At 42.1% G+C, this 27,991-nt stretch overlaps 1 protein-coding gene across 1 annotated transcript in view; it reads left to right on the top strand.

Moving 5' to 3' along the window:
• The first annotated feature begins 781 nt into the window (after positions 1 to 781).
• Positions 782 to 27,991, top strand: part of tmem184a (transmembrane protein 184a) — a 78,131-nt gene continuing 50,921 nt past the window's right edge. Inside the window, exons 1-2 of the mRNA XM_084328404.1 lie at positions 782 to 1,174; positions 10,650 to 10,871. Of these exons, the coding sequence (XP_084184530.1) occupies positions 10,650 to 10,871 (222 nt within the window). The 5' untranslated portion in view covers positions 782 to 1,174. The remainder of the gene's footprint in view (positions 1,175 to 10,649; positions 10,872 to 27,991) is intronic.

Genomic DNA, 27,991 nt, shown 5'->3' with positions numbered 1-27,991 from the left:
TATTGAACTGTACTGTACCCATTCTGCAATCTGTTCAGATTCAGATTACTTAATAACATTTTCAATCAATCAAACCAGACACACACAGACACTCTATATCAGTGATGGCTGTCAGGAATGTAGAGCTATTATTTTAACATATAGACCACTTACTTTAACAAAGAAAAAAATACCACTTAATTAAAGCACATTTAACTGCTATTATGCTTTCGATTACGCCAGTGAAGCAAGTAGGCCCCGACAGTCTACTCCCCACCGTATGTATATATTCTCTCCCCACTGTATGTATATTTTTTCTCCCACCCACCCACCCCCTCCTAATGTACAGTCTCCTCCCCATCATATGTATATATTCTCTCCCCACCGTATGTATATACTCTCTGTTAGGATCTATGGGTAACAGTACTGTATATTTGCATATCGTATATGTCACAAATGTAACAGTATATATACCTGTCATGTATGTCCCTATCCCATAAATGTCATGTATGTTGTGTATGTCATAAATGTCACTATGAATTGAAAATGGGGGACCCTGATGTAAACAAGACGAAAGTCTTTCTCTGGTCTGCATCCCCTTAACAATTGTGTGTATTGAGCCGTACTGTATTGTACCCATTCTGCAATCTGTTAATAAATAAAGTTTTCATTCATTCATCATTCATTCATTCACAGGTCTCTGACAGGTAGGCGTGGCCACGACACTACGTCACGACTCTTGGTCACGTGACCCGTGCACCTGTGCCGCTGAACCTGTTTCTCCTCCTCCATGAAACTCGCTACCTGGAGGATAAACAACGACAGGCCCGCTGGCGCTGTGTTCATTAGCAAAAGTATAGTTTCGTCGGGTGGTTTAGCAGAATAATATAGAATATCACAGGTATAGGCTTCAAGTTAAAGAGTTTGTACCTGGAGGCTGGAGCCCCAACGGGTGACTTTGGACTTCGACAGTTTATTTCACCTCAACAAGGAAGTAGCTGCTGCTGTCTGAACCCCGTCCGTCGGCGCCGCGGACCGTTCATAATAATATATAAATAGGCCTATTTTTTTTGTATACGTGTTTATTTTCTATTAGGTGTTTCTCTATGCAGACGTTTCCTACTTATTATTAAGAAAAAAAATTCATCCGTTTGGATCCAGTAACCGTCATCTTGACTTCTTCACGAGATCAAAGGTACGTCGGTGTTAAAGGTGTGCAAGACAAGGACTATTAGGACCTAGGTGACGTATAGGTGACATTTATAATAATATTAATATTATAATAGGCTCTTTAACCTTCTGTTAAATCAGTATATCATTATGAATTGAAAATGGGGGACCCTGATGTAAACAAGACTAAAGTCTTTCTCTGGTCTGCATCCCCTTAACAATTGTGTGTAGTGAGCTGTACTGTATTGTACCCATTCTGCAATCTGTTAATAAAGTTTTCACTCATTCATTCATTCATTCTGTCGTGTGGCAGTGAAAGGGTTAACCTCTTGTGTGTTGTACTTGTCGCAGTGAAAGGGTTAACCTTCTGTGATTTGTCACAGTGAAAGGGTTAACCTGTGATTTGTCACAGTGAAAGGGTTAACCTTCTGTGTGTTGTCACAGTGAAAGGGTTAACCGTCTGTGAATTGTCGCAGTGAAAGGGTTAACCTTCTGTGTGTTGTCGCAGTGAAAGGGTTAACCTTCTGTGTGTTGTCTCAGTGAAAGGGTTAACCTGCTGTGTATTGTCGCAGTGAAAGGGTTAACCTTCTGTGTTTCGTCGCAGTGAAAGGGTTAACCTTCTGTGTGTTGTCACAGTGAAAGGGTTAACCTTCTGTGTGTTGTCGCAGTGCTTTCTGTGTGTTGTCGCAGTGAAAGGGTTAACCTTCTGTGTGTTGTCTCAGTGAAAGGGTTAACCTGCTGTGTATTGTCGCAGTGAAAAGGTTAACCTTCTGTGTGTTGTCGCAGTGAAAGGGTTAACCTGCTGTGTGTTGTCGCAGTGAAAGGGTTAACCTTCTGTGATTTGTCACAGTGAAAGGGTTAACCTTCTGTGAGTTGTCGCAGTGAAAGGGTTAACCGTTTTGGTAGTGAGGCAGTGAAAGGTGTTAAAGGTGTACAAGACAAGGACTATTATGTGACATGTTCAGGGGAGCGGTGATGTGTCAGGAGCTTCTCTTGTTTGTGCTATATAAACTAATAATAATGCGATATTATTACAATTGAAGGTGCTGTAAGTGGTATTTTCTTGTTCAAATAAGTGTTAACTAGCTCTACTGATATTAGTGTCTGGTCAGTAACATGGGTCTGACTACCAGTCTCCACTCTGCAGTATACAGAAAATAAATATTCTGGTAACCCCTTCCCACTTTATTCACTCAGGAGAGAGAACCCTAGATATTTTTTTTTAAACTTATTTCAAGAGATCTTGCCAAGCCAAATTTGCTTACTGCACTGGTAGATTATTTTACTTGTTTCAAGGACACTTAAAACTAGTTATTTTTGCAGTGTGGAGTTCTCTCTCCTGATTGTATAAAGTAGAAACAGGATACTAGGAAATGTATTTTGTGTTTACTGCAGAGTGGAGGGAGGTTTGATTGATTGATTAAAAACCTTATTAACAGATTGCAGAATGGGTACAGTATAGCTCAATACACACAATGCAGACCAGAGAGACTTTCGTCTTGTTTACATCAGGGTCCCCCATTTTCAATTCATCATAACATATATATATGACATACACGACGACATACAGATAGACAGTACTGCTACATCTATACATTTATGACATACCAGATTTACAAATGCAGTACTGTTTGTGATACCAAAAGAGTCTAGAAACTCTACATTGGAGGGACTGGGAGACCCATGTTACTGACCAGACACTCTATATCAGTGATGACTGTTTACTGCAGAGTGGAGGGACTGAGAGACCCATGTTACTGACCAGACACTATCAGTGATGACTGTTTACTGCAGAGTGGAGGGACTGGGAGACCCATGTTACTGACCAGACACTATATCAGTGATGGCTGTTTACTGCAGAGCGGAGGGACTGGGAGACCCATGTTACTGACCAGACACTCTATCAGTGATGGCTGTTTACTGCAGAGTGAAGGGACTGGGAGACCCATGTTACAGACCAGACACTCTATATCAGTGATGACTGTTTACTGCAGAGCGGAGGGATTGGGAGACCCATGTTACTGACCAGACACTCTATATCAGTGATGACTGTTTACTGCAGAGTGGAGGGACTGAGAGACCCATGTTACTGACCAGACACTATCAGTGATGACTGTTTACTGCAGAGTGGAGGGACTGGGAGACCCATGTTACTGACCAGACACTATATCAGTGATGACTGTTTACTGCAGAGTGGAGGGACTGAGAGACCCATGTTACTGACCAGACACTATCAGTGATGACTGTTTACTGCAGAGTGGAGGGACTGGGAGACCCATGTTACTGACCACCAGACACTATATCAGTGATGGCTGTTTACTGCAGAGCGGAGGGATTGGGAGACCCATGTTACTGACCAGACACTCTATACCAGTGATGGCTGTTTAAACAAACAACATAAATACACGTACAGTACCTTTTTAATGCTTTCTATTACAATAACCCCATTCTTGTTGCAAGGGATATGATGTGATGTGTATTGCTTTGTGTAAACATGCAGTAAATGATGGGACATCAAATTGACGCAGTGTGGCATTGAAGGAAAACATTAAAACTCTGTTTTACATACTAGACATGTGATATTAAAGGGAAACGCCACCCAAATCAAGAATATCAATATGTTACTACTAGGATGCATGATAATTATCGGGTCGATACTTTTTTTACACTTTTTTTTTTAACTTTTCTTTTCATGTCAACGTTCACACGCACAATATATGCTTACTTAGGATTTGACTTGATTCAACAACAAAGCAGTCGGGGCAATGGCAAGCCGAAAACGATCGAAAATGTGGTTATTTGAAGTTTGGATGTTTTTTTTTTTTTTTTTTACAACTGAGGTAGGTAGATTTTTTTGTGACTAAAGTACTGAAAAAAGGTACCGTTGGGTACCGGTATCGATTCACAGGTACCGGTACCCATCCCTACTGACAAAGCACAATACCTGTTGGTTTTTAGTTCACTCATTGTTCAGGGAAACACATTGTTAATGACATTGACGGATTGTGAATTTTGTGATTGACTAAAATTATATTTATTTGGAAAAATAAATATAGTCACTTTATTTGAAGAGGTAAAAACTGTTCTCTTGGCTTTGTTTTGTTCATAGTAGTAACGCTCATGTCATGATACATCTGGTTAGGTCAAAAATACAGGAATATACATTAAAAAAAATATTATAATACAATAAATATATATATCGGGTATCTGTATCAACTTTGAGGAGCAGAAAGTAATCGATATCGGGGTCAAAAAATCAATATCGTGCACCCGTCCCCTAGTTACTACTACCATGGTCTAGGTCTAGGATGTTAATCAATTATTTGCATAGGTGTCTTTAAGGTTCAGGTTTCAAGATCAGATATGTGGCCCTTATCTTATTTAACAACACACATTCTGAGGTTTCTGAAGATATGATTCATTATATCACAATAGGAAGCCAATGGAAATATAATGTTTTAGGCAAATTTGCACATAAGGCAGGAAGCTACTGCAGCCACTGTGCCACAAACTCACCACGACACAGCTCAACTAGACCCTGGAGATTTACATGACATGGTTTCTGTCAGAAGCAAGGTTTCTCTTACAAGGTGAAACACTTTGTCAGTAAACATGTCAAGTCAAGTCAAATTTATTTGTATAGCCCGAAATCACAAGAAGTTGCCTCGACAAGCTTCACAGATTAACAAGTAACATCACAATAGATCCACAATAAAAAAGGGAACCGCTCCCGCCTACCTCCGGTCAATGGTCTCTAACTACACACCCTCAAGACCCCTACGCTCTGCATCTTCTGGCCGTCTCAGACCCACTCCTATCCGAGCTCCGGGAGGGTCATCAAGGAGAAGCCGCTTATTCTCAGTCCTTGCCCCACAATGGTGGAATGAACTACCCATCCCAGCAGGGAACAAAATTAACTTTTTGACTTACCAGCCATTTGGCTGGTAGATTTTAAAAACTACCAGCCAGGCAGATTTTTTACCAGCCAAAAATTTAAAATGGCTTTTTAGTATATCGCCATGTGTTATTATTACTATATAATACTCTCATATGCTATTTTCAATTAATATCATAAACAACATAAGGAATATTAGCATAATTTTGAGTGGACTGAAGGAATGAGTCAGCGTTAATAGTTTTAAATGCAAATAATTTATTGAAACATAGAAGTGGGGTCGGGGACACACACACTGTTTCAACTCACCACCCCGCATCATATTGTAGTCTAGTCTGTCTTCAAACTTCCACTCCTCTCGAAACCTTTTTATATTTGAATATCAACATTATCTGTGCATCCTCAGTAATCCTCAGTTTACTACAATATACTCCTCTCCTGAGTCCTGACTAGTGACTTCATCGTCTTTCCAAACGCACGCACACACACAGAGAAAGGGAGAGTGCCCCCCCCCCCCATTTCCCTTTCCCCAGACCACACTGTCTGCTGTTCTCTATGGCTCTGCCGCTGATCAGGATTAGCTTGTTAGCTTACGATAACATAACGTTCATTTCGGGCGATGTGGGCATAAAGGAATGGCGACGATGCAATGCATGTTAGATGCATTTGACTTGTTGTGAGAAGAAGAAAAAACCACAGACTTATTTCGGCTCGCAAAATAGGCGCACTGCTGTGTAGCTCTGCTCTCAGGGAACAAACGTAACTTTTTGACTTACCAGCCATTTGGCTGGTAGATTTTAAAAACGACCAGCCAGGCAGATTTTTTACCAGCCATTGGCGGTTGGCTGGTACTTATTTTGTTCCCTGCATCCCAGTTAGGACAGCCGAAACCTGACCAATCTTTCGCCGTCGACTAAAGACGCACTTCTTCAACCATTATCTTATTTTTTTTATTTTTATTATTTTTTATATCTAACCCTAACTACCTTTACTGTCATGCACTTGTCCTAATAAACTCCTACACTGTACCACTCAACACTTTGATGAACATTGCTACTCAGCTGATAGAGTTGTGCCCTTCCTGATGACCTGTCGTACAGAACTTGTAAGTCGCTTTGGATAAAAGTGTCAGCTAAATGACTAAATGTTAAATGTATGTAAGCTGAGGAACAACTCCCTGAAACCTACAATAGGGGAAACAGGGAGACACCTCAGATGGGCAGTTCAAAGGGGACCCCCCCCCCCCCCCCCCATCAGGGTATCTGTGATCTAGGTGTTACTATGGATGATGGAGAATAGAACAACAAACAAATATTTGGTATGCATGTATAATAATTTGTCTTTGTCTACTAAAGTTAAAATAATAATAGAAATAAGAACAATAAAGCACAGGAATACAAACTGCTGCTATGATGAAATATTACACCGCCATTGTCTTGTTGCTAGAAAGGTACAAATACAAGCTACTAATATCTTTATGGCATTACTGCGTCAGATTTAGCCTAATGTAACTCTAATTATGACATGAACAGGGCTGTTGAGCCAAAATTATGTAAATATGAGTACAACAAGATCTTTCTGTGTTGGCGATGTTGCCTTTTCAAGCGTTTTCCACCATGAATCAGTTACAGTAGTATCCACGTTTTGGCGCAGAGCGCGCATTTGCTTGATCAACACAGGGTGTGTTTGCTTTGTCAGTCCGCGGCCCTGCTAGCGAGTGGGGCCGTTTCAGGTGAAACATAACTAAGAAAGACCATATAATATGAATTATATACCGTAATTCCTCTAATAGTAACCGGTATTCAATTAAAAACCGGGTCTCTATTAATGACCGGGTGCGCTGTTGAGCTAAGCAATTATAGGCCGGCCTCCTAATACAAGCCGGGTTTCATGTATATTATAGGAATTACGGTATTTCCCTCAACGGATTTACCATAGGCAATATATTTTGTTATTGTTGTTATATGCTGGCCTGGCTGTGCAGTAAATACCATATAGGGTATGGTGTTAATGTTTACCAAGAGAGTAAGCCTACCTCAGAATTGTATAAAACGAAGTTATTATTATTATACCAGTATTGTGATTGCACTATTTGACTTTATATAACTTATTTTGACCACCTGTAATTGCACTGTTTACTACCGTATTTCATACAGTACTTTGTTTCAATAAATGAACCTTGTACATTTGACTGGGTTCAAACTGACACAAAATGTTAATTTATTCATTATGATCTGTTTGAAAATTTGAAATATAGGCCTCTCTCTTATACAGGCCTCCTCCTAATACAAGCCTGGTATCCGCTACAGTTGAAACAAATACAAGCCGGGGTTACTATTAGAGGAATTACGGTAAATAGATATTTATGAACATGAGCTATCTTCCAAAGCCCGAAAACCAAGAAAGTCTCAAACTTGTGATGTCATCATCGGGTATTAGTCTGGACTGGAGCTGCTCCATTGGCGATGAACGGGAGACTGATTTTGTGGACTAACAGAATGTCTTTTATTCCCAAATGAGCTTTAATCTGTAATAGTGTTCTCTGTTCTGAAACAGAACATGTACCTGTATACTGTATATACTACATCTTTCCCAGTTCACCGACTATGGAGTCGGACTTTATACCTGATTAGGGATGGGTACCGTTCACATTTGAACCGATACGGTACCGGTACCTGTGAATCGATACCGGTACCCAACGGTACCCTTTTTCTGTACTTTAGTCTCTAAAAATGTAATCTACACCTCAGTCGTGGAAAAAAAAATCAGAACTTCAAATAACTACACTTTCGACCGTTTTCGGCTTGCCATTGCCCCGACTGCTTTGTTGTTGAATCGAGTCAAATCCTAGGTAAGCGTATTGTAGAGGAGCCAAAGCTATATATTTAGGTTATTGTATTATATGAACGTTTATATGTTTATTTTTATAACCTTACATTGAAACGGTATTAGGAATATTGATTGGATTTAGATAAAGTCATTGAACCGTATTATTTGTCATAATAGAACATTCTAGAACATTTGTGATGTCATAGTCAAACATTCTAGAACTGCATTTCTAGACCAGGGTGCCTTGCCGACCGTTTTGCTATGGAAAGAGCCGGCAAGTTGATTTACGGCTTTCAGGTGAGGAGGAATTTTCATGTGTCGAGTCAGCGGTGATTTTGGAGACTGGGAAAATACAGTTTTCTTACCTTGTAGTAGTGACGTGAATATTTAGGAAAATAGCTTTAGGATCACTTCTGTAAAGAAAGACTTCGCTGTGGAAGAGAATAATTATCTTTGTTTTACACCGGAGCGGCTGTGGACCTTATTTTTCTTTATCAACGAACGTACTACTCACGAGTAAGCAACTTTAACCAGTAGAGTGAAACGTCGGCCCTGATACGTATATTGTGCGTGTGAACGTTGACATGAAAAGAAAAAAGGTTACCGTACTTTCCGCACTATAAGCCGCACCTGAATATAAGCCGCAGCAGCTAAATTGAATGATGTGTACATATATAAGCCGCACTGGACTATAAGCCGCAGGTGTTTTAATGTTTAATTACCATATGTAAGGGTTCGTGCACAGAGGGGATTGTCGGGAAAGAGATGGCTGTTTGAGGAAGCTCCCATTTATTAACATTTTTGTTTAAACAGGAACGATAGCCAGTTAGCAGCGCCGGGTACAGTAGGTAGCAACGTTAGCTCTCATAACGTTAGCCAGTTAGCAGCTCCGGGTACAGTAGGTAGCAACGTTAGCTCTCATAACGTTAGCCAGTTAGCAGCGCCGGGTACAGTAGGTAGCAACGTTAGCTCTCATAGCGTTAGCCAGTTAGCAGCGCCGGGTACAGTAGGTAGCAACATTAGCTCTCATAACGTTAGCCAGTTAGCAGCTCCGGGTACAGTAGGTAGCAACGTTAGCTCTCATAACGTTAGCCAGTTAGCAGCGCCGGGTACAGTAGGTAGCAACGTTAGCTCTCATAACGTTAGCCAGTTAGCAGCGCCGGGTACAGTAGGTAGCAACGTTAGCTCTCATAACGTTAGCCAGTTAGCAGCTCCGGGTACAGTAGGTAGCAACGTTAGCTCTCATAACGTTAGCCAGTTAACTTCAAATAACCACACTTTCGACCGTTTTCGGCTTGCCATTGCCCCGACTGCTTTGTTATTGAATCAAGTCAAATCCTAGGTAAGCGTATTGTGCGCGTGAACGTTGACACGAAAATAAAAAAAAAGTGTAAAAAATAAAGAAAATTCTTTTTTAAACGGTATCTCACGTGAATCGATACTCGGTAGTACCGACGTGTTTCAGTAAGTACCTTTTTTAATGTACCGAATTCGGTACCCATCCCGTTTGAATTTTAGAAGTCTATTTTTTGGATTTGGTTGCAAGAGGTGTTCATGTTCACTAATATCTTAAAGTTTGGACCGTCTTAGACCAGAGGAATGACTCGTATGAATTCTTAAATTGGGCGTAGTTCCACTTGGAAGTCCAACCTATTGACATAGAACTTATCTCCTAAAGCCAGATAACCGAGAGTCTGTTACTGAGGTCTAGACTCTGGACCTGCTGTTGACATTTGGAGGCTGGTTTTTGTGGCACCTTTCTGGGTTTTTAACACCCAAAATAACTTTAGTCAGTGGTAGTTATCATCAGTTCTGAACAAGAACATGTAGGCGACCCTGAGAGTCCAGACGATCCGTCCTTAGTTCTGTAAACCCCTCCATGCTTTACATCTTGATTTCAATAAAGAAAAAAAAGATAAAAATTGGTTCCTGACTTCTGTGAGGTGGACCACATATTAGGGATGGGCTATCGATTTTCTAATATTCGTTAAATTATAGAAAATCGTTATGTCTCAAAAAATATTTACCAGCAATTTCACTGTGTAGTGTATTGAGAGGGGACCTTATTGACTGTTACACCGCTGAACAGCATGCTGGGCACTAACGATGCAGGCTTACCTGTATGCCTGATATGTGGTGAGAAATTAGCGAACAACAAAAAATGTACTTTTTATTTGATAGATTTTCCACAAATAAGGGAAGGACTCAAAATAGAGCTGCATAGTTCTGTGTTTTATTTCGAAGTCGGTCTACAGACGCCAGTGTTTTGTCTCCTCTTCTGTGTTTTATTTTAAAATAGGTTTATAATTTCATAAATACAACAAACTGTGTGCTGCCTATAAGTATAAAGTATAATACATTGCAAATGACTTTGGGTATGCAATCGTCAGGCGTTTTATGCTAAATGTGGGGTATGCTTGGGGGATAACTATATATAAAATGTTATACACTGTTAGCTTCATTTGAACCCTTTCACTGCCACACGACAGCCGGTTAACCCTTTCACTGTGACAATACAGAAGGTATTTGCGGAGCTAATGATGCTAATGATGGAGCATCGCCGTCGGTTGCGTGATAGTAAAGGGCCAACCGTCGTGTGGCAGTGAAAGGGTTAAGGGTAAATTGGTTTTGCGGCTCCGGATGAATTTTATTTGAAAAAAATTGCTCTTTTGTTAGTAAAGGTCGCTGAGCCCTGGTCTAAAGCCCGGCGTGTCGCACTATAATGCGAGGTCCCTATTAAATGCTAACTTCCTGTATTTCTTACTCGTTATTCCAGATGAACAGGTCCTTGGAGGAGATGGGAAACGACTCCATGGTCCACCTGGCCGCCGCCGCCCCCGCCGTACTGCCGGCCAGGTCGGACGTCGCCAACAACAACCTGACCATCATTCAGACGGGAAGCGGCGTCTTCTTGCACGAGATCTTCCTGAACACGGTGGCGGCCCAGGGCCTGTCGGGGGTCTTCGTCTTCTCCGCCCTGCTCATCACTTGCCATCAGGTAGGGTCTTTTTGTGTCCTCCTTTTTAAAAATAAACAACGAACATTCTCTTTTCTTGTGTTTTGGGCTTGGCGCCGCCTTCCATTCCTCGCTGTTGGAAAATGAAACTCATCTCTGCTAGAGCCATATGAAATCAGTTTTATTTTTTTTCCAAATTCCATTATATTTTTTCCAAATTCCATTTTTCTTCCGTTTTAATATTTCAGAATTCTGCATTTTGCTTTGTACGCTCATTTTACCATCAGAAATAGTGTCTAATAAGTGGGAATGAATAAATGTCCACAATTTTATAAGATATAACAGTCCATTTAATAGGGCTGTCTTAAATACTTTGAAGCTTCGTTCGATGGGCATGGGATTCGAATATGAAAATAAAATGTGATTATTAAAATATATATTATATAAATGATATATTTTTATTTTATTTTGCTAAATCAACTCTGCCTCTCTTTGTTAACTACAACAAGCAATGCTGTTTGTTATTTAAGATGAGGTCGGACTCGGCACCGACAGATTTGTGTTCATTGTGCTGCTTTTATAAAGCCTCAAATGACGGCTTACAATATTTCATGAAAGCAAAGTGTTTTGTTTGTCTAAGATTTAAACTTTACAGCACTGACAAAGTTGAACAAAGTGCTGTACAAGTCCCACAACATAAAAAAAATATATATATAATTATTATTATTTTTTTCTTCCATTTTTATTGCTCAATTCCGCGATTCCGTCCGCGATTCCGTGAGCGCGGATTTCATATGGCTCTAATCTCTGCCCTAGGCTGGACAAGCTATGCCTCCTAAAGTGTCTAACCGGAAGTACAGGAAGTACAGGCGTTCCGGTTTTCGACAAAACAATTATAGAAACGTGTGAAGTGCACAATATTTCCTCGTTTATTAAGCCACTGCAACGGCTTTGCCTGAAGAACGTACTACATGACCGGGACGTTCTTCTAGCTTGTTTGCCGACAGCCAGGATTCGGGGGAAAAGTTTGGTCCGTTCGGAGGCAGCTTCCAGGGGAAGTACATACACCGGAAATTCTACCCCACACACACTTTCGGTTGTAGTTCTTTACCAGGCTTTGGAGATACAACTGGGAACGAGGTTATCTCTGCCCAGACTCCAGGGTTAGTGTAACTGTCTTGGGACCAGCTTGGGTGACATTAGCACCTAGCGTCGTTAGTTTAGGTCATCGAACTGTCATCTTGATATATGATCTTTTACTGTAATCTTTGTGCTCCTAAAATATTCTATTCGGTTTTGCACACATGTGTGTTTTTAGTCGCAAATGCTCACGAAACGCTCTCTCAGGTTGAGTCCTGGCTTTAGGCAGAATTACCAACAGACAATGGAAGATTCTTTTGTGTGTGTGTTCAGCCGACACCGTTGACACGCCCACTATGCAAAGCCTACACACACACACACACACTCACTCACTCACTCACTCACTCACTCACTCACTCACTCACTCTCTCTCTCTCTCTCTCACTCTCTCTCTCTCTCTCTCACACACACACACACTCACTCACTCACTCACTCACTCACTCACTCTCTCTCTCTCTCTCTCACACACACACACACTCACTCACTCACTCACTCACTCACTCACTCTCTCTCTCTCTCTCTCACACACACACACACTCACTCACTCACTCACTCACTCTCTCTCTCTCTCTCTCACTCACTCACTCACTCACTCACTCACTCACTCACTCACTCACTCACTCACTCACTCACTCACTCACTCACTCACTCACTCACTCACTCACTCACTCACTCACTCACTCACTCACTCACTCACTCACTCACTCACTCACTCACTCACTCACTCACTCACTCACTCACTCACTCACTCACTCACTCACTCACTCACTCACTCACTCACTCACTCACTCACTCACTCACTCACTCACTCACTCTCACACACACTCTCTCTCTCTCTCTCTCTCTCTGCTCCAGTCACCCAACTCCTAGAAAATACAGCATCAGGATATTATTCTAAAAGTATCGATACTAATAAAATGGGAGTATTGGACCGTTTTTATAACAGTTGGGTATCTCAATACTTTTCTAGTATCGGTGTATAGGGAGGTGTAGTGGTTACTTCCTGGTCTATAGGGAGGTGTAGTGGTTACTTCCTGGTCTATAGGGAGGTGTAGTGGTTACTTCCTGGTCTATAGGGAGGTGTAGTGGTTACTTCCTGGTCTATAGGGAGGTGTAGTGGTTACTTCCTGGTCTATAGGGAGGTGTAGTGGTTACTTCCTGGTCTATAGGGAGGTGTAGTGGTTACTTCCTGGTCTATAGGGAGGTGTAGTGGTTACTTCCTGGTCTATAGGGAGGTGTAGTGGTTACTTCCTGGTCTATAGGGAGGTGTAGTGGTTACTTCCTGGTCTATAGGGAGGTGTAGTGGTTACTTCCTGGTCTATAGGGAGGTGTAGTGGTTACTTCCTGGTCTATAGGGAGGTGTAGTGGTTACTTCCTGGTCTATAGGGAGGTGTAGTGGTTACTTCCTGGTCTATAGGGAGGTGTAGTGGTTACTTCCTGGTCTATAGGGAGGTGTAGTGGTTACTTCCTGGTCTATAGGGAGGTGTAGTGGTTACTTCCTGGTCTATAGGGAGGTGTAGTGGTTACGTCGTTGCTGTTTCCGGCCGGTCCACCATCTTGAAAACGCAATGTAATTCCCCATTGCCCCATTTCTAAATCGTCTCGTTCAAAACAAATAAAGCATTAACATTTGCACGGTGTACCTTTCTGTGCTTATTCATCCACAGTCTATAGCTCAACATGTAAATATTCTCAATTAATCGTTGAAATAAAATTCTGCGTTTTTCTTTTAACAAAAAATGCTTAAACAATAATGTTAGTGATAGAAGGGAACTCGTTTTGTGCAAAAAATGGAAAGCTTTTCAATATTCATGAGGCAGAATTATTACAATAGCCGATAATCCATTTTCCCAATGATAAATCCCTATACGGGTGGACCTCGCGGGAAACTAAAGTGACGTCAGACTACACCTCCCTATTGTGCAACACTATTGGACACTATCCGGAAAGTGAGAGAAAAGAATCTGAGTGGTCAATAGGAGAGGAGGCCCAAAGCGTTGCTCACCTAAGTAGTCAAACATGAGTAGGTAATGAGGTAATCAGGCTATGTTCACACACTGCAGGCAAAGGGGGCCCTGGTTTCTTTGCTCATGTGACTCGGATCAGATTTCCTCACAGTTTGAGCAGCACAAATCACATGGAATCTGGTCCTAAATCAGCTGCTACAGGTTTGTTTGCTTTTCTTGCAGACCTCAGTCTGAACAGTCATAGCTGCTGAATCCATGTGAGGGGTGTAACGATGCGACCTCACAACGATTAATTTCGATTACGATTATTCAGGCAACGATTCAATGCATCATGATATCTCTTCATATGACCACGATTCGATTCGATACATTTTCTTTTTTTTTAAACTTTATTTTTTAGCGTTTATCGCTTTTCTGGTCAAGCATGACCGACAGAAACAGGTTGAAAATGGGATATAGAGCAGGGGAAGACATTCTGAGAAATGACGGCGGGTCCGGGAATCGAACTCGTGTCCCCCAGATCCGTGACGAGCACGGTTTTCCCCGACGCAGAAATAGCGCCGAGATATGCGGTGAGCTACGGGAGCTCCCTTCGATACATTTTCTATCAGTTAATTTCCCAAAAAAATTTGAATACACAAATGTGGCTGGGGGAACTGATTCACTCAGCATGAATGGACTATAGGTCAATAGTTTGAACACAGCCTCAGTAGTCAAACACAAATGGGTAACGAGAGCTATTGAGGTGCTGTAGGATTCCTCCCCCCCCCCTGCCAGAGGACAGACATGATAATAACTAACATCAGTGATGTTTGTCACTATGAACCAGGTGAGAGCGTATCATCCGATACAGTGAGTCCAGTGTCTGATGACGGAGTGGCCTACTTCAATCCACACGTTTACACTGTTTTATGATTCTGTAACTAACCAGACAAAGGTGGCTGTTTTCCCTTTTGTCACCAGATATCATGGTCTCTTCCTTTTTAGTATGACATTATCCCCATGGCATCGTGGGAATGTTTTCATTTAGTATTTTTTTTATAATGTTTTGGATGGCTCTGCTCTTCACAGAGACGTCACAATGGAATGGACTGACCCAGTGGATACAAGTAGAAAGAAAACACAATGATCGATAGACGCAGGATAGAAGGTGATCAATATGATCAGGATAGAAGGTGATCAATATGATCAGGATAGAAGGTGATCAATAGACACAGGATATAAGATGATCAATAGACAGGATATAAGATGATCAATATACTCAGGATTAGGGCTGCAACGATTAGTCGACATAATCGATTATAAAAAATCGTCGACGAGGAATTGTTGTGTCGATTACCGGTAGTCGTTTAAAAAAAATATTATTATTATTATTATTTTTATTTTTATTTTTTTTGCACTACCTATCTTTGTGAAAGTGGCTTCTCAGCTCTGGTCCAGCTGAAGACTTCTTAGCTTAACATAACAGACCGACAGTAAGTTTGGGGGAACTAATGGGATAACTGGGGATGTTGTTTGGTCCTGACAAGAGTCTCAAAGCAACTCTGAGGTCATGCTCAATGTCCAATCTGTTCTTCTGCTCTGTCTTCAGCTGGACCAGAGCTGAGAAGCCACTTTCACAAAGATAGGTAGTGAAAAAAATATATAAAAACTATAAAAAAATAAATATATATATATATATATGTTAATAAAAAAAATCGATTAGTCGACAAATTGAAGAAATTATCGACAGATTAGTCGACTACCAAAATAGTCATTAGTTGCAGCCCTACTCAGGATAGAAGGTGATCAATATGAGCAGGATAGACTGTGATCAATATGATCAGGATAGAAGGTGATCAATATGATCAGGATAGAAGATGATCAATAGACACAGGATAGAAGATGATCAGCATAGAAGATGATCAATATACTCAGGATAGAAGATGATCAATAGACTCAGGATAGTTACAGTCGAACATGTAAATTGAGTTGTTTTGTTTTTATTATAAAAAAAAATCCATTTCATTGCTAGATCAATGATTTGTTTTAGTTTTATATTGTTTGTATTTACATGTTCGAAATAAAGATTTCAAATCGATTCGAATCAAATAGAAGGTGATCAATAGACACAGGATATAAGATGATCAATAGACACAGGTTTGAAGATGATCAATAGACACAGGTTTGAAGATGATCAATAGACACAGGTTTGAAGATGATCAATAGACACGGTAATTGAACTGGGCTACATGTAGTTAAAGGTGCTGTAAGTGGAGCATGACGGCCCGTATGAGGGCCGTCCGACATTATGTGGTTATTAAGCCATTATTTTAACAAGGTGAGGATATGGAATACTTGCCGGTGGTGTAACTGATGCCGTCGGCTCACTCACCGACCCCTGCGGTTGAGAGTTCTGGGTGCCGTCGCCCGGCCTGGCGTTACAGACGGGGGCAAGGAATGGGGTCAGGAGACAACAATGTGTTAAAGGGGTTATGCACTGCTATTCCTAGCACTATTTGGGCAACTTTACACACTTCCTGTGAGTCTATGTAACACATCTGTAATTTTTATTCCAAAAATAATCATTGTTTTATATTTCTAATATTGTACTCAACCAGCATTTTTCAGCCTCATGAAAGCAGGCTATTATTGGCTTGGCTCCACCCATTCTGGCAGAATGCTTTGAGTGACAGCCACCCACCAAATAGCTCCGCCCATCTCCCCGTCAGAGATTAGGTTTCAGGTTACATACAAATATGGTATGTCATAAATATAGAGATGTAGCAGTACTGTCTATCTATATATATATAATATGTTACCATGAATTGAAATTGGGGGACCCTGATGTAAACAAGACGAAAGTCTTTCTCTGGTCTCCATCATAGCAGTACTGTAGCAATACAAATATGGTATGTCATAAATATAGAGATGTAGCAGTACTGTCTATCTATATATATGTTACCACTATTTGTAAAAGCCACAACCACGTTACCATATTTGTAATAATGTAAATCATTGTGTCGTTGTACATATTGTGTATACACCGTTAGAAGCTAACATAGCTTAGCTTGGTAGCTATTGTGCTAACAACATATCCCGACGTCCGGCTCGCTGGCCGGCATGCACGCCCGACACAAAATGGTTCTCTCCTCTCTGTACACCCCCGTCCCCACGGGTACCCTGCCGGGGAGCCCATGGACGCGACAACGGCGGCAGCCGTAGGGTGCTCGAGCCCGCCGTAACGCTAGTGGTACACAATAGCTATGAGCTAACTAACGCTACGGCCGCCGCTGTTGTCGCGTCCACAAGCTCCCCGGCAGGACACCCGCGAGAACGGGGGCACACAAGGAGGAGAGAACCACCCCAAATCGAGCACTCATGCCGGCCGACAAGCCGGACACCGCGGTTGTTGTTAGCACAATAGTAGCCCACTGTGATGCACCGAGTGGGCCACCATTGATCAACATGCAGCGATGTGTAGCTTGCATGATGCGTGTGCAGTGCTTTGCCACACAGGTCTGAGAAGAGGACCTGCACATGATAGCAACCGGGAGCGTCGCGGAGCATTCAGCCTGCTGGCTACCTAGATCCACTTCAACCAGCCGAGCGTCGGGAGCTCCAGCAGCTTGTCGATGTGCTAATAGCCTGGAGCGAGCTACCGTTAGCTTGCAGAGGCTCCAGCACACCGACAAGCTGTTTAGCCAGCTACCGTTAGCTTGCAGAGGCTATTAGCACACCGACAAGCTGTGTAGCCAGCAGGCTGAATGCTCCGCGACGCTGGTTGAAGTGGATATAGGTAGCCAGCAGGCTGAATGCTCAACGACGCTCCCGGTTGCTAACGCCGGCCCCGGCTGGTGCTAAGTAGCTAGCGATCGCTCCCGAGTCCCGAGAGCTAACGCCGGTCTGTCTGTCGAAGACCGAGGGAACCGCATCAGGCTTCAGCTGATTAGTGATCTTCTGGACAAACCTTCCACCCTGCAGGTAGCAAGAATGGAGGCGGGCATTACTAAAACCACAGAGCCAATCACATCACCGTGCGCTATAAACAGCGCCCTGTGACGTGCACCAGGTCGTCAAATCAACATGACCTGATTTACTAGAGGCAAAGAGGGGATGGGCTGTAGCTGAGGAATTCGCCAATATAGTATTTAGGCCCAAAAACACATTGATACGAACTCCTATTACTATAATACAATGCTAGAGACTGAAAAATGACATTTATAATGCATAGCACCTTTAATCCACACCGGACCGCGCCACACCGCAGCGCGCAGACCAAAGCTTCAGTCGGCGCCGGCGGAAAGCCCAAAGGTCCTGGAGCGTTTCTCATGCTTCAGAGCGGCGTGACTGACGCCTCGGCGCTGGTCCCGGTGTGTGACGGAGTGCAAAGCTCCGCGACCATCGCATCTTTCTTAACCTTTTTTTTGTCTCGTCGTGACCCACTTTTCTTTCGCCCGTCTGATGCTTCCCCGGGTCGCTCGGAACCAGGCGACGAGCCAGAACCCAGAGAGTTTGCGCTAAAGGCTCCGTATCGACTACACCACCACTAGCAAGTAATAATCCATACCATTTAATGTCCAAGAATCACTACCGTCTGTCTGTCACGGTGAAGTAGTTTGGTGAATCACTACCGTCTGTCTGTCATGGTGAAGTAGTTTGGTGAATCACTACCGTCTGTCTGTCATGGTGAAGTAGTTTGGTGAATCACTACCGTCTGTCTGTCATGGTGAAGTAGTTTGGTGAATCACTACCGTCTGTCTGTCATGGTGAAGTAGTTTGGTGAATCACTACCGTCTGTCTGTCATGGTGAAGTAGTTTGGTGAATCACTACCGTCTGTCTGTCATGGTGAAGTAGTTTGGTGAATCACTACCGTCTGTCTGTCATGGTGAAGTAGTTTGGTGAATCACTACCGTCTGTCCGTCACGGTGAAGTAGTTTGGTGAATCACTACCGTCTGTCTGTCATGGTGAAGTAGTTTGGTGAATCACTACCGTCTGTCTGTCATGGTGAAGTAGTTTGGTGAACTACAGTTTCCTTAACACTTCAACAACAACATATCTATCCACATCTGTACATGCCTCCTATTATCTTTTTTACATATACGTATATGATACTATATCTATATCTGTACATATCTCTTACCTACTCTTACTAGTTACACTGCTGGCCAGTATGACTTACTACCATAGTGTCTTTATACCTGTATCACTGTACATATTAATACTATATCTATATCTGTACATATCTCTTACCTACTCTTACTAGTTACACTGCTGGCCAGTATGACTTACTACCATAGTGTCTTTATACCTCTATCACTGTACATATTAATACTATATCTATTATCTGTACATATCTCTTACCTACTCTTACTAGTTACACTGCTGGCCAGTATGACTTACTACCATAGTGTCTTTATACCTGTATCACTGTACATATTAATACTATATCTATACATATCTCTTACCTACTCTTACTAGTTACACTGCTGGCCAGTATGACTTACTACCATAGTGTCTTTATACCTATATCACTGTACATATTAATACTATATCTATATCCAGTGTACATATCTCTTACCTACTCTTACTAGTTACACTGCTGGCCAGTATGACTTACTACCATAGTGTCTTTATACCTGTATCACATTCACTGTACATATTAATACTACAACTCTGTACATACATCTGATTAGTACTAATTTATATATTTTATACCCAGTTTAATCACCTGTACATTGTATATTACTGCTGCACTTTACTGTTACGTTTGCACTCTGGTTGGATGCCAGACTTATTTTTGTTGTGCTGTATGATCACGATACATTTTAATCGAATCTAATCTAAGTTAGAATATTGTAGCTCTATTCTAATTCTATTGAGAATATGAATAGAAACGCCCCGTTATTCCAGGGTGTGGAGAGAGGGTTCTCTGTTGTTGCCATAAAGCGTTTTTTATCCGGTGAGTTGAGGGTTACCTGCACCTGGTGGCTCATCATCATCATCATCATCATCATCATCATCATCGTCACAGCTTCAGAGGACGCCGGTGGACCGTGAGCTTAGCAACGGGGAAATCAAGTCCCATCGAGAGGCCGTGTTTACAGCATAATAAAACACGGATTCCTGTTTTTATTAACGGCAGTGTTCTGAAGCCTCTCGGGGACTTAGGCCCGCCGTCGACCATACCGGTGTTACTGGGCGTTCAGGCAACCGCCGAGTACATAACTTTTACAGAGTACAGCATTTTTAGATTATATTAGTTATTAGATTATTATTATTATTTTTCTTTCAATCTTTATTTCGAACATGTAAATAAATACAATATAAAATTAAAACATCATTGATCTCAAGAAATTTAATGAAAAAATAAATAAACAAAAGCAAAACATAACTCAATTTACATGTTTGAAAAGGAGTAGGAAGAAGTATACACTTATTTAATCCTACCCCTTTTCCACTACTCACATGAGTACTAATTTAAAACCTTACAAAACAAATATATATATATATATATGCAAAACAAAAATATAAATTATATATATATTGTAACTATTGTAGGGCAAATATAACTGGGAGGGCATACATACCCTCATCCTCCACCTTGACCTTTTTACACTGCCTACTTGCCCATATTATGCGCATACTCGGAGTTAATTATATTCTTTACACTGCCTATTTTTATTCCATTATTTTTATTTTTTACTTCTCCACTGTACTATAATTCTATGACCTGTATCATGTCTTCTACTACCTGTACCCCCCCTTCTCCCCTCCCGTTATGATGCCTGAATTTCCCCCAAGGCGATCAATAAAGGAATATCGTATGTTAATAAAACCCATTTAGTTCATTTTCGCACATCAGTTCCCCCACATTCAAATAATATTTGTAAAATACTAAACGCGTTTATCGGACGACCTTATGAACTGAACATGTCTGTGCGGAAAGCGGCCATCTGTAGGTTTCACAGAGTAGGTTTAACTTCATGTGAAGGAGAGAGAGAGAGAAGCTCCAGAGACGACATGTTACACAACGATGGCAGAGAGGATTCAGAAACGTATGGGATTAAAACCTCACAGCGGCAGAGAGAGCTGCACTGGAGAGGAGCTCGGAGGACCGGTCCAGACTAGAAACAAGCATGTTTGGCACAGTATGTGATCGATACGCTACATTGATCCGTCCGTCGACGAACAGATAGGAAAGTGACAGAAGGTATTACTGTCCATTGGTTTATTCTTAAAATGAGAACCTAATGAACTCTGTCTGTCCAACGAGCGGATACCCAATCATTGAAAATTTATTAAAAACAGACTGGGATCAGAGCGGATCAATGTAGCCGCGTGACGTTAAAGATCAAAGTAAGCACTCTGCGGATATTGAGTGTTATTTTGTCAAATGTCAGATGTCACCGGTAATTATCACCAAGAGTTTATTATTAGTCATGAGAAATTCGACATCGCCGCGGCAACCCTAGGTGAGACTGGCTCTCATATTTCTGCTGATGAGTTGATGACCCGTGCAGGTACTGAATGTGTCCGTCCAACATTTACAGACTAGATGGGCACTATATCCTTTCCTAAGAGAGTTGTCTCTCCCTCTCTTTCTCTCTTTCTCTCCCTCTCTCCTTTTCTTTATTTCAAGTTCAAGTTTCTTTATTAGTTGTCATACAGAAGACGTACAGAATACTTTTATACAAAATGCTTCTTTCTGTTACGCTCCAGAGACTGTGCTAGACAAAAAAGATAAGTATAAAATAAAATAAGTTGTATAGCAAGTAAAAAATAGAAGTCACGTAGGTACAATGTTCAATGCAGAGTAGAAGTAACTGAGTTACCATACAATATACTATACAATATACTAATATACAATCTACTATATAGTGCAAAGCAGAAATGGGATGAGGTACAATTTAGGTAAAATTTACAGTAAGGTGTACTGAGGTATGGGTTGTAGTGCAAATTCTTTGCCAATAAATATAAAGTGTGTCTAGGTGTTCTAAAGTGTGTAGAGTGGGTGCTGCATTGAGTTGTTTGTTTAAGTGAGTGTGTGTGTGCTGTGAGTGCATTTAATGGTTGTTAGTTGTATAGTGTTATTGTTCGTTGAGCAACCTGATGGCCTGGGGATAGTAATTACTATCACACAACCGGCGACCGTCGGTTGTGTGATAGTAAAGGGTTAACCTTCTGTCGTGTGGCAGTGAAAGGGTTAAGGGTATCGTCGACCCAATCACATCGGCGCTACAGAGTGACCCCAGGAAGACCAGCTGGGAGCCATGGCACCAGCTAATGGGGATCCTTAATAAAAACAAAAAACAGAGTACCGATTCACGTGAGATCCACCGGTGCCACATTTCGGTACTGTTTAAAAGAATATATATATATATTAAATAAAATAAAAATGTATGACGTCAACTTTTAGTTTACCGCAAAACGAAACCTATGAAGTGTGCCGCACGCTCACACACACGTTCACACGCATACTACACGCTTGCCTAAGATTTTACTTGATGCACTTAATTTAGCTGCACCTCTCCCTTAGATGCCCCTCATTTAGATTCACCTCTCACTTATAGATGCACCTCTCACTCAGATGCAACACTGTGTGTGTGGAGAGACGTATTCCTCAGTTATTTTTCTGGTCAGAAGTGAACTCTGGTCAGGGTACAAAATAGTTACACGGCCAGCGCCATTGGCTTGTAGATTTATTGTTTGGCGATTAGAATTTAAGGTCTGCCCGCCACCTGGCGGCTAACAAAATACACTGCATGCATCTACCTCGGCCGGCAGGTAATGGGTCGTCTGTGCTCGGCGTCAATATGATGCAGCGGTGGTGAGTTGAAACTGTGTGTGTGTGTGTGTGTGTCACGTGTCCGTTCTAATGTTTACAAACAATGAACCTTTAAATGTAAATGAGATGCGCTCTGCTCACGAGGTCAAGTTTGTAACATGAGACGCACATGAGGTCTTACATCACCCGTTCTTTAGCCTACAAGAAAACCCTGCAATCGCGTTTTTGATTGTGCTCTGATATTTTACTATTTCGCATTAGATTTGACCAAATATATGTGGAGGCATATTCCCTGCAACAGGTTCAAAGATAACTTCACATTTATTGGCAATTCGTTTCCTTATATCGCTTCCTCCAGGGTTCCAACTTGTGTTGACAAAATGCAACCCTGCTCAGCTACGGAGAATCAGCGCTCTCTCTCTAGACTAGAAAGGTGCACTCAGTAGAGCACAGATGTCCGCCAGGGCGGCAGCCACACATATTAATAATAATAATAGATTGGATTTGTAATGCACTTTTTGTTCACTGGGATCCCAAAGTGCTACACTACATGGTTAAAACAGTTAAAAAAAATAGAAATAAAATAGTTATTAGTAAAACAAATAAAATAAAATACAGAATAAAAATAAGATAAAAATAGAACATAGTTAATTAAAAACATAGTATAAACAGACAATTTAAAAACAAAAGCGCAATAAAATTAAAATAAAAAGCTAACAGTCAAAAGACTAAAGACTCACTTCTTCAACCATTATCTGAAATGATAAAAAAAAAAAAAAAAAAAAAAAAATCTAACCCCGACTAACCTTAATGTCATGCACTTGTCCTAATAAACTAACCTACACTGTAACACGCAACACTTTGATGAACATTGTTACTCAGCTGATAGAGTTATACCCTTCTTGCTGTCTTGTCGCACAGAACTTGTAAGTCGCTTTGGATAAAAGCGTCAGCTAAATGACTAAATGTAAATGTCAAATGCCTTTTTGAACAGGTAGGTTTTCAGGCCTGCCTTCTCTATCTATCTATCTATCTATCTATCTATCTATCTATCTATCTATCTATCTATCTATCTATCTATCTATCTATCTATCTATCTATCTATCTATCTATCTATCTATCTATCTATCTATCTATCTATCTATCTATCTATCTATCTATCTATCTATCTATCTACCTCTCTCTCTCTCTGTTCAATGATTTAAAGTGGCCAAACGTTACAATATAAATACTAATTGGATTTTTGGCTGGTAAAAAATCTGCCCGGCTGGTAGTTTTTAAAATCTACCAGCCAAATGGCTGGTAAGTCAAAAAGTTAAGTTTGTTCCCTGGTGTTTAGCGCATTCTAACCCGCCCCGGTTGAGCCGAGTGATCGGTAAGCGCGGCCGGGCCGGGACCACCACCGCCAGCCACAGCCGCACAGAGTCTGCTGGAGCTTATTTCCCAGGGTGCAGCGCTGCTGGGGCTATTACCCAGGGTGCAGTGCTGCTGGAGCTTTTTACCCAGGGTGCAGCGCTGCTGGAGCTATTACCCAGGGTGCAGCGCTGCTGGAGCTATTACCCAGGGTGCAGTGCTGCAGGAGCTATTACCCAGGGTGCAGCGCTGCTGGAGCTATTACCCAGGGTGCAGCGCTGTAGGCGCACAGAGTCTGCTTATTACCCAGGGTGCAGCACTGTAGCCGCACAGAGTCTACTGGAGCTATTACCCAGGGTGCAGCACTGCATCATTGTCAGGGTCAGCGTTCTAAAGCCTGGAGGACCGCCGCTTTTATTTTTTTTGCCGTTCCAGCGAAAATGGAAGACCTCCCGTCTACACAGCCGCGGCCACAGGGCCGAATACATCAACCCCCCCCCCCCGCCCGACCCCCCCCCCCCCCCTCCACCCTGCCCCCGCATCGGGCCGGCTCTAATGTGCAGCTCGGTAATGGGCATTTAATTCTGTTGTGTACATCATCTCCCTGGAGCCCCCTCTCTCTCTGCACCTGGACCACACCGCCGGGCAGCTCGCCCCTCCGGATGATTAAAAAATGCAAAACAGTTGCACGCTTTTTCAGACTAGATTGGCGCTCTGTCCTTTCCCACAGTGTTGTGTCTCTCTCTCTCTCTCTCTCTCTCTTTCTCTTTCTCTTTCTCTTTCTCTCTCTTTCTCTCTCTCTCTTTCTCTTTCTCTTTCTCTCTCTCTTCTCTCTCTCTCTCTCTCTCTCTCTCTCTTCTCTCTCTCTCTCTCTCTCTCTCTCTCTCTCTCTCTCTCTCTCTCTCTCTCTCTCTCTCTCTCGCTCTCTCTCTCTCTCTCTCTCTCTCTCTCTCTCTCTCTCGCTCTCTCTCTCGCTCTCTCTCTCTCTCTCTCTCTCTCTCTCTCTCTCTCTCTCTCTCTCTCTCTCTCTCTCTCTCTCTCTCTCTCTCTCTCTCTCTCTCTCTCTCTCATCTCTCTCTCTCTCTCCTCTCTCTCTCTCTCAGTTGCACGCGGCTGCTGCAGTGGAAGACTGACAGTGCATTCCGGCCTCGTGGTCTTGATTAGCATTTTCCTCTCAACGCGCCCGTTCTTTATTCATACGTGGGAAGTTATATATGGGAGCTATTTCAGTATCGGGATCACGGGACGTTCTGAATTTTGAACGTTTTCTAACATCCAACGATCCGCTACACTCTTTAACCCTTTCACTACCACACTATAGAAGGTTAACCTTTTCTACCACACTACAGACTGTTGACCATCTGTAGTGTGGTAGTGAAAGGGTTAACCTTCTGTATTCTGGCAGTGAAATGGTTAACCTTCTGTAGTGTGGTAGTGAAAGGGGTTAACCCTTTGTCGTGTGGCAGTTAAAGGGTTAACCGTATGTAGTGTGTAGTGAAAGGGTTAACCTGGCAGTGAAAGGTTAACCTTCTGTAGTGTGGTAGTGAAATGGTTAACCTTCTGTAGTGTGGCAGTGAAAGGTTAACCTTCTGTAGTGTGGTAGTGAAATGGTTAACCTTCTGTAGTGTGGTAGTTAAAGGGTTAACCTTCTGTAGTGTGGTAGTGAAAGGGTTAACACGTTGTCGTGTGGCAGTGAAAGGGTTATCCTTCTGTAGTGTGGCAGTGAAAGGTTAACCATATGTAGTGTGGTAGTGAAAGGTTAACCTTCTGTAGTGTGGTAGTGAAAGGTTAACCTTCTGTAGTGTGGTAGTGAAAGGTTTAACCTTCTGTAGTGTGGTAGTGAAAGGTTTAACCTTCTGTAGTGTGGTAGTGAAAGGGTTAACCCTTTGTCGTGTGGCAGTGAAAGGGTTAACCTTCTGTAGTGTGGTAGTGAAAGGTTAACTGTCTGTAGTGTGGTAGTGAAAGGGTTAACCCTTTGTCGTGTGGCAGTGAAAGGGTTAACCTTTTGTCGTGTGGCAGTGAAAGGGTTAACCGCATGTAGTGTGGTAGTGAAATGGTTAACCTGCTGTAGTGTGGCAGTGAAAGGGTTAACCTTCTGTAGTGTGGTAGTGAAAGGGTTAACCGCATGTAGTGTGGTAGTGAAAGGGTTAACCTTTTGTCGTGTGGCAGTGAAAGGGTTAACCGCATGTAGTGTGGTAGTGAAATGGTTAACCTTCTGTAGTGTGGCAGTGAAAGGGTTAACCTTCTGTAGTTGTTAGTGAAAGGGTTAAAGGCCCCATGGAATCAATGACCTGGCGTGTACTAATTTAGCATCCAATGAAATGCTTTCTAGAATGACGTTTACAGAACATTGTAACTAAGATGTATGCCCTATCGGGTTATATTATACATTATAATAAATGTAGGCAATAAAGAATTAGAATCTGAATGTATACTACTAATGAGTAAACGGTATACACAAGGTGCAGTATACACGAGGTACCCTAACGGGCATGATGTACGTCATACGTCCGTGCAGCTGTTGGTGGTTTAAGGAAAACTCCAACATTTTGGGATATTAGCTTACCGTCTTCTCCAGAGAGAGACAAGAAGATAGATACCAGTCTCCTCTCTGTGCGTTCAGTAGAAAGCTATCTGGCTGCACGTTAGCCTAGCTTAGCACAATGAATGGAAGCGGACATGACCGGGTAGCCTTCGGGAGAGGCGTTAGTTGGACAATGCTAAGCTACCCAGTCATGTCCGCTTCCATTCATTGTGCTAAGCTAGGCTAACATGTGGCCAGATAGCTTTCTACTGAACGCACAGAGAGGAGACTGGTATCTATCTTCTTGTCTCTCTCTGGAGAAGACTGTGAGCTAATTTCCCAAAATGTTGGAGTTTTCCCTTAAGAGAGACGCGTAGTGGTCAGCCATTCCTAACAGTTCTGGAGTTCTGCAGCCGTTAACGGCATCGGACGTCTGCTTTGGAGAGAGTCAGTACAGCCTGAGGGAGTTCTGGACCACGAGCGTGTTGTTTTCTGGTCCTCACCTCAGCTACTTCTGGTTGAATATAATCGTTACCAACAAGGTTATGTTTTTACCCCTTGGTTTGATTTGATTTGATTTAGATTTGGATTTGGAAATTACAAACGCATCATAAAAACTAATTATCATGACCAATTTGTATTCCTGAGGATATCACATAAAAAGCATTGATTAAAACACTTATTTCCATGGTGGTCCTCGATGGAAGACATAAAAACATAAAAAATGATCAAAACCAGACCTTGCAATCAAAAGTTAGGGGGCTAATAACCCTTGCCATAATTTCAGTGCGCCCCCTAACTTTGATTGCAAGGTCTGACATTGACCCCCTTTTCAGGAGTTGACCTAGAGCCCACCAAGGTCAGCATATCAAGTTTGGTCAATGTCAGACCTTGCAATACACTGTAAGGCACTGTAAGGCTACTGTCCTGCCTCACTTCCAGTGATGAAGCTAAGCTATGCTAACGGAGCGTCTATTCCCAAAGCTAAAATGCACGCACAGAGACAAAAAAGGTATGCATCTTCTTGTCTAACTCCAGGGAAGATGTTAAATAAGCGAATTTCCAAAAAAGTGGAGTTCCCCTTTAACATAAAAAGAAAACGCAGCACCTATAGCCTACTAGGAAGGGTCGGTACCCCCCCGTCTACTATAGCCCTGGAATCAGATGTTCTGCCCTATCGCTGCTGAGCCATTTGCTATTCCCATAAGTTACCTTTGTTTTTTAATCCTTTTGGTTTGACTTTGCTTGGTTGTCTTGTTTCGTACATTTCTAGTGTGAAAGTAACCGCATGGTGGCCAATCGTTGAGGTTTTGTTGCTTTGTCCTCCATTTATTGATCGACTTGACGTCGATTCCTTTTGCAAACAAAGAAGCCAAAGCGTGTCACTCTACCAGAGCTCTGCTTCTCGT

The sequence above is a fragment of the Notolepis coatsorum genome (genome assembly GCF_963971535.1).
Source record: "Notolepis coatsorum genome assembly, chromosome: 14".
Classification (NCBI taxonomy): domain Eukaryota; kingdom Metazoa; phylum Chordata; class Actinopteri; order Aulopiformes; family Paralepididae; genus Notolepis; species Notolepis coatsorum.
The sequence above is the reverse complement of the archived record's forward strand: the minus strand, read 5'-3'. Positions and strand labels throughout refer to the sequence as shown.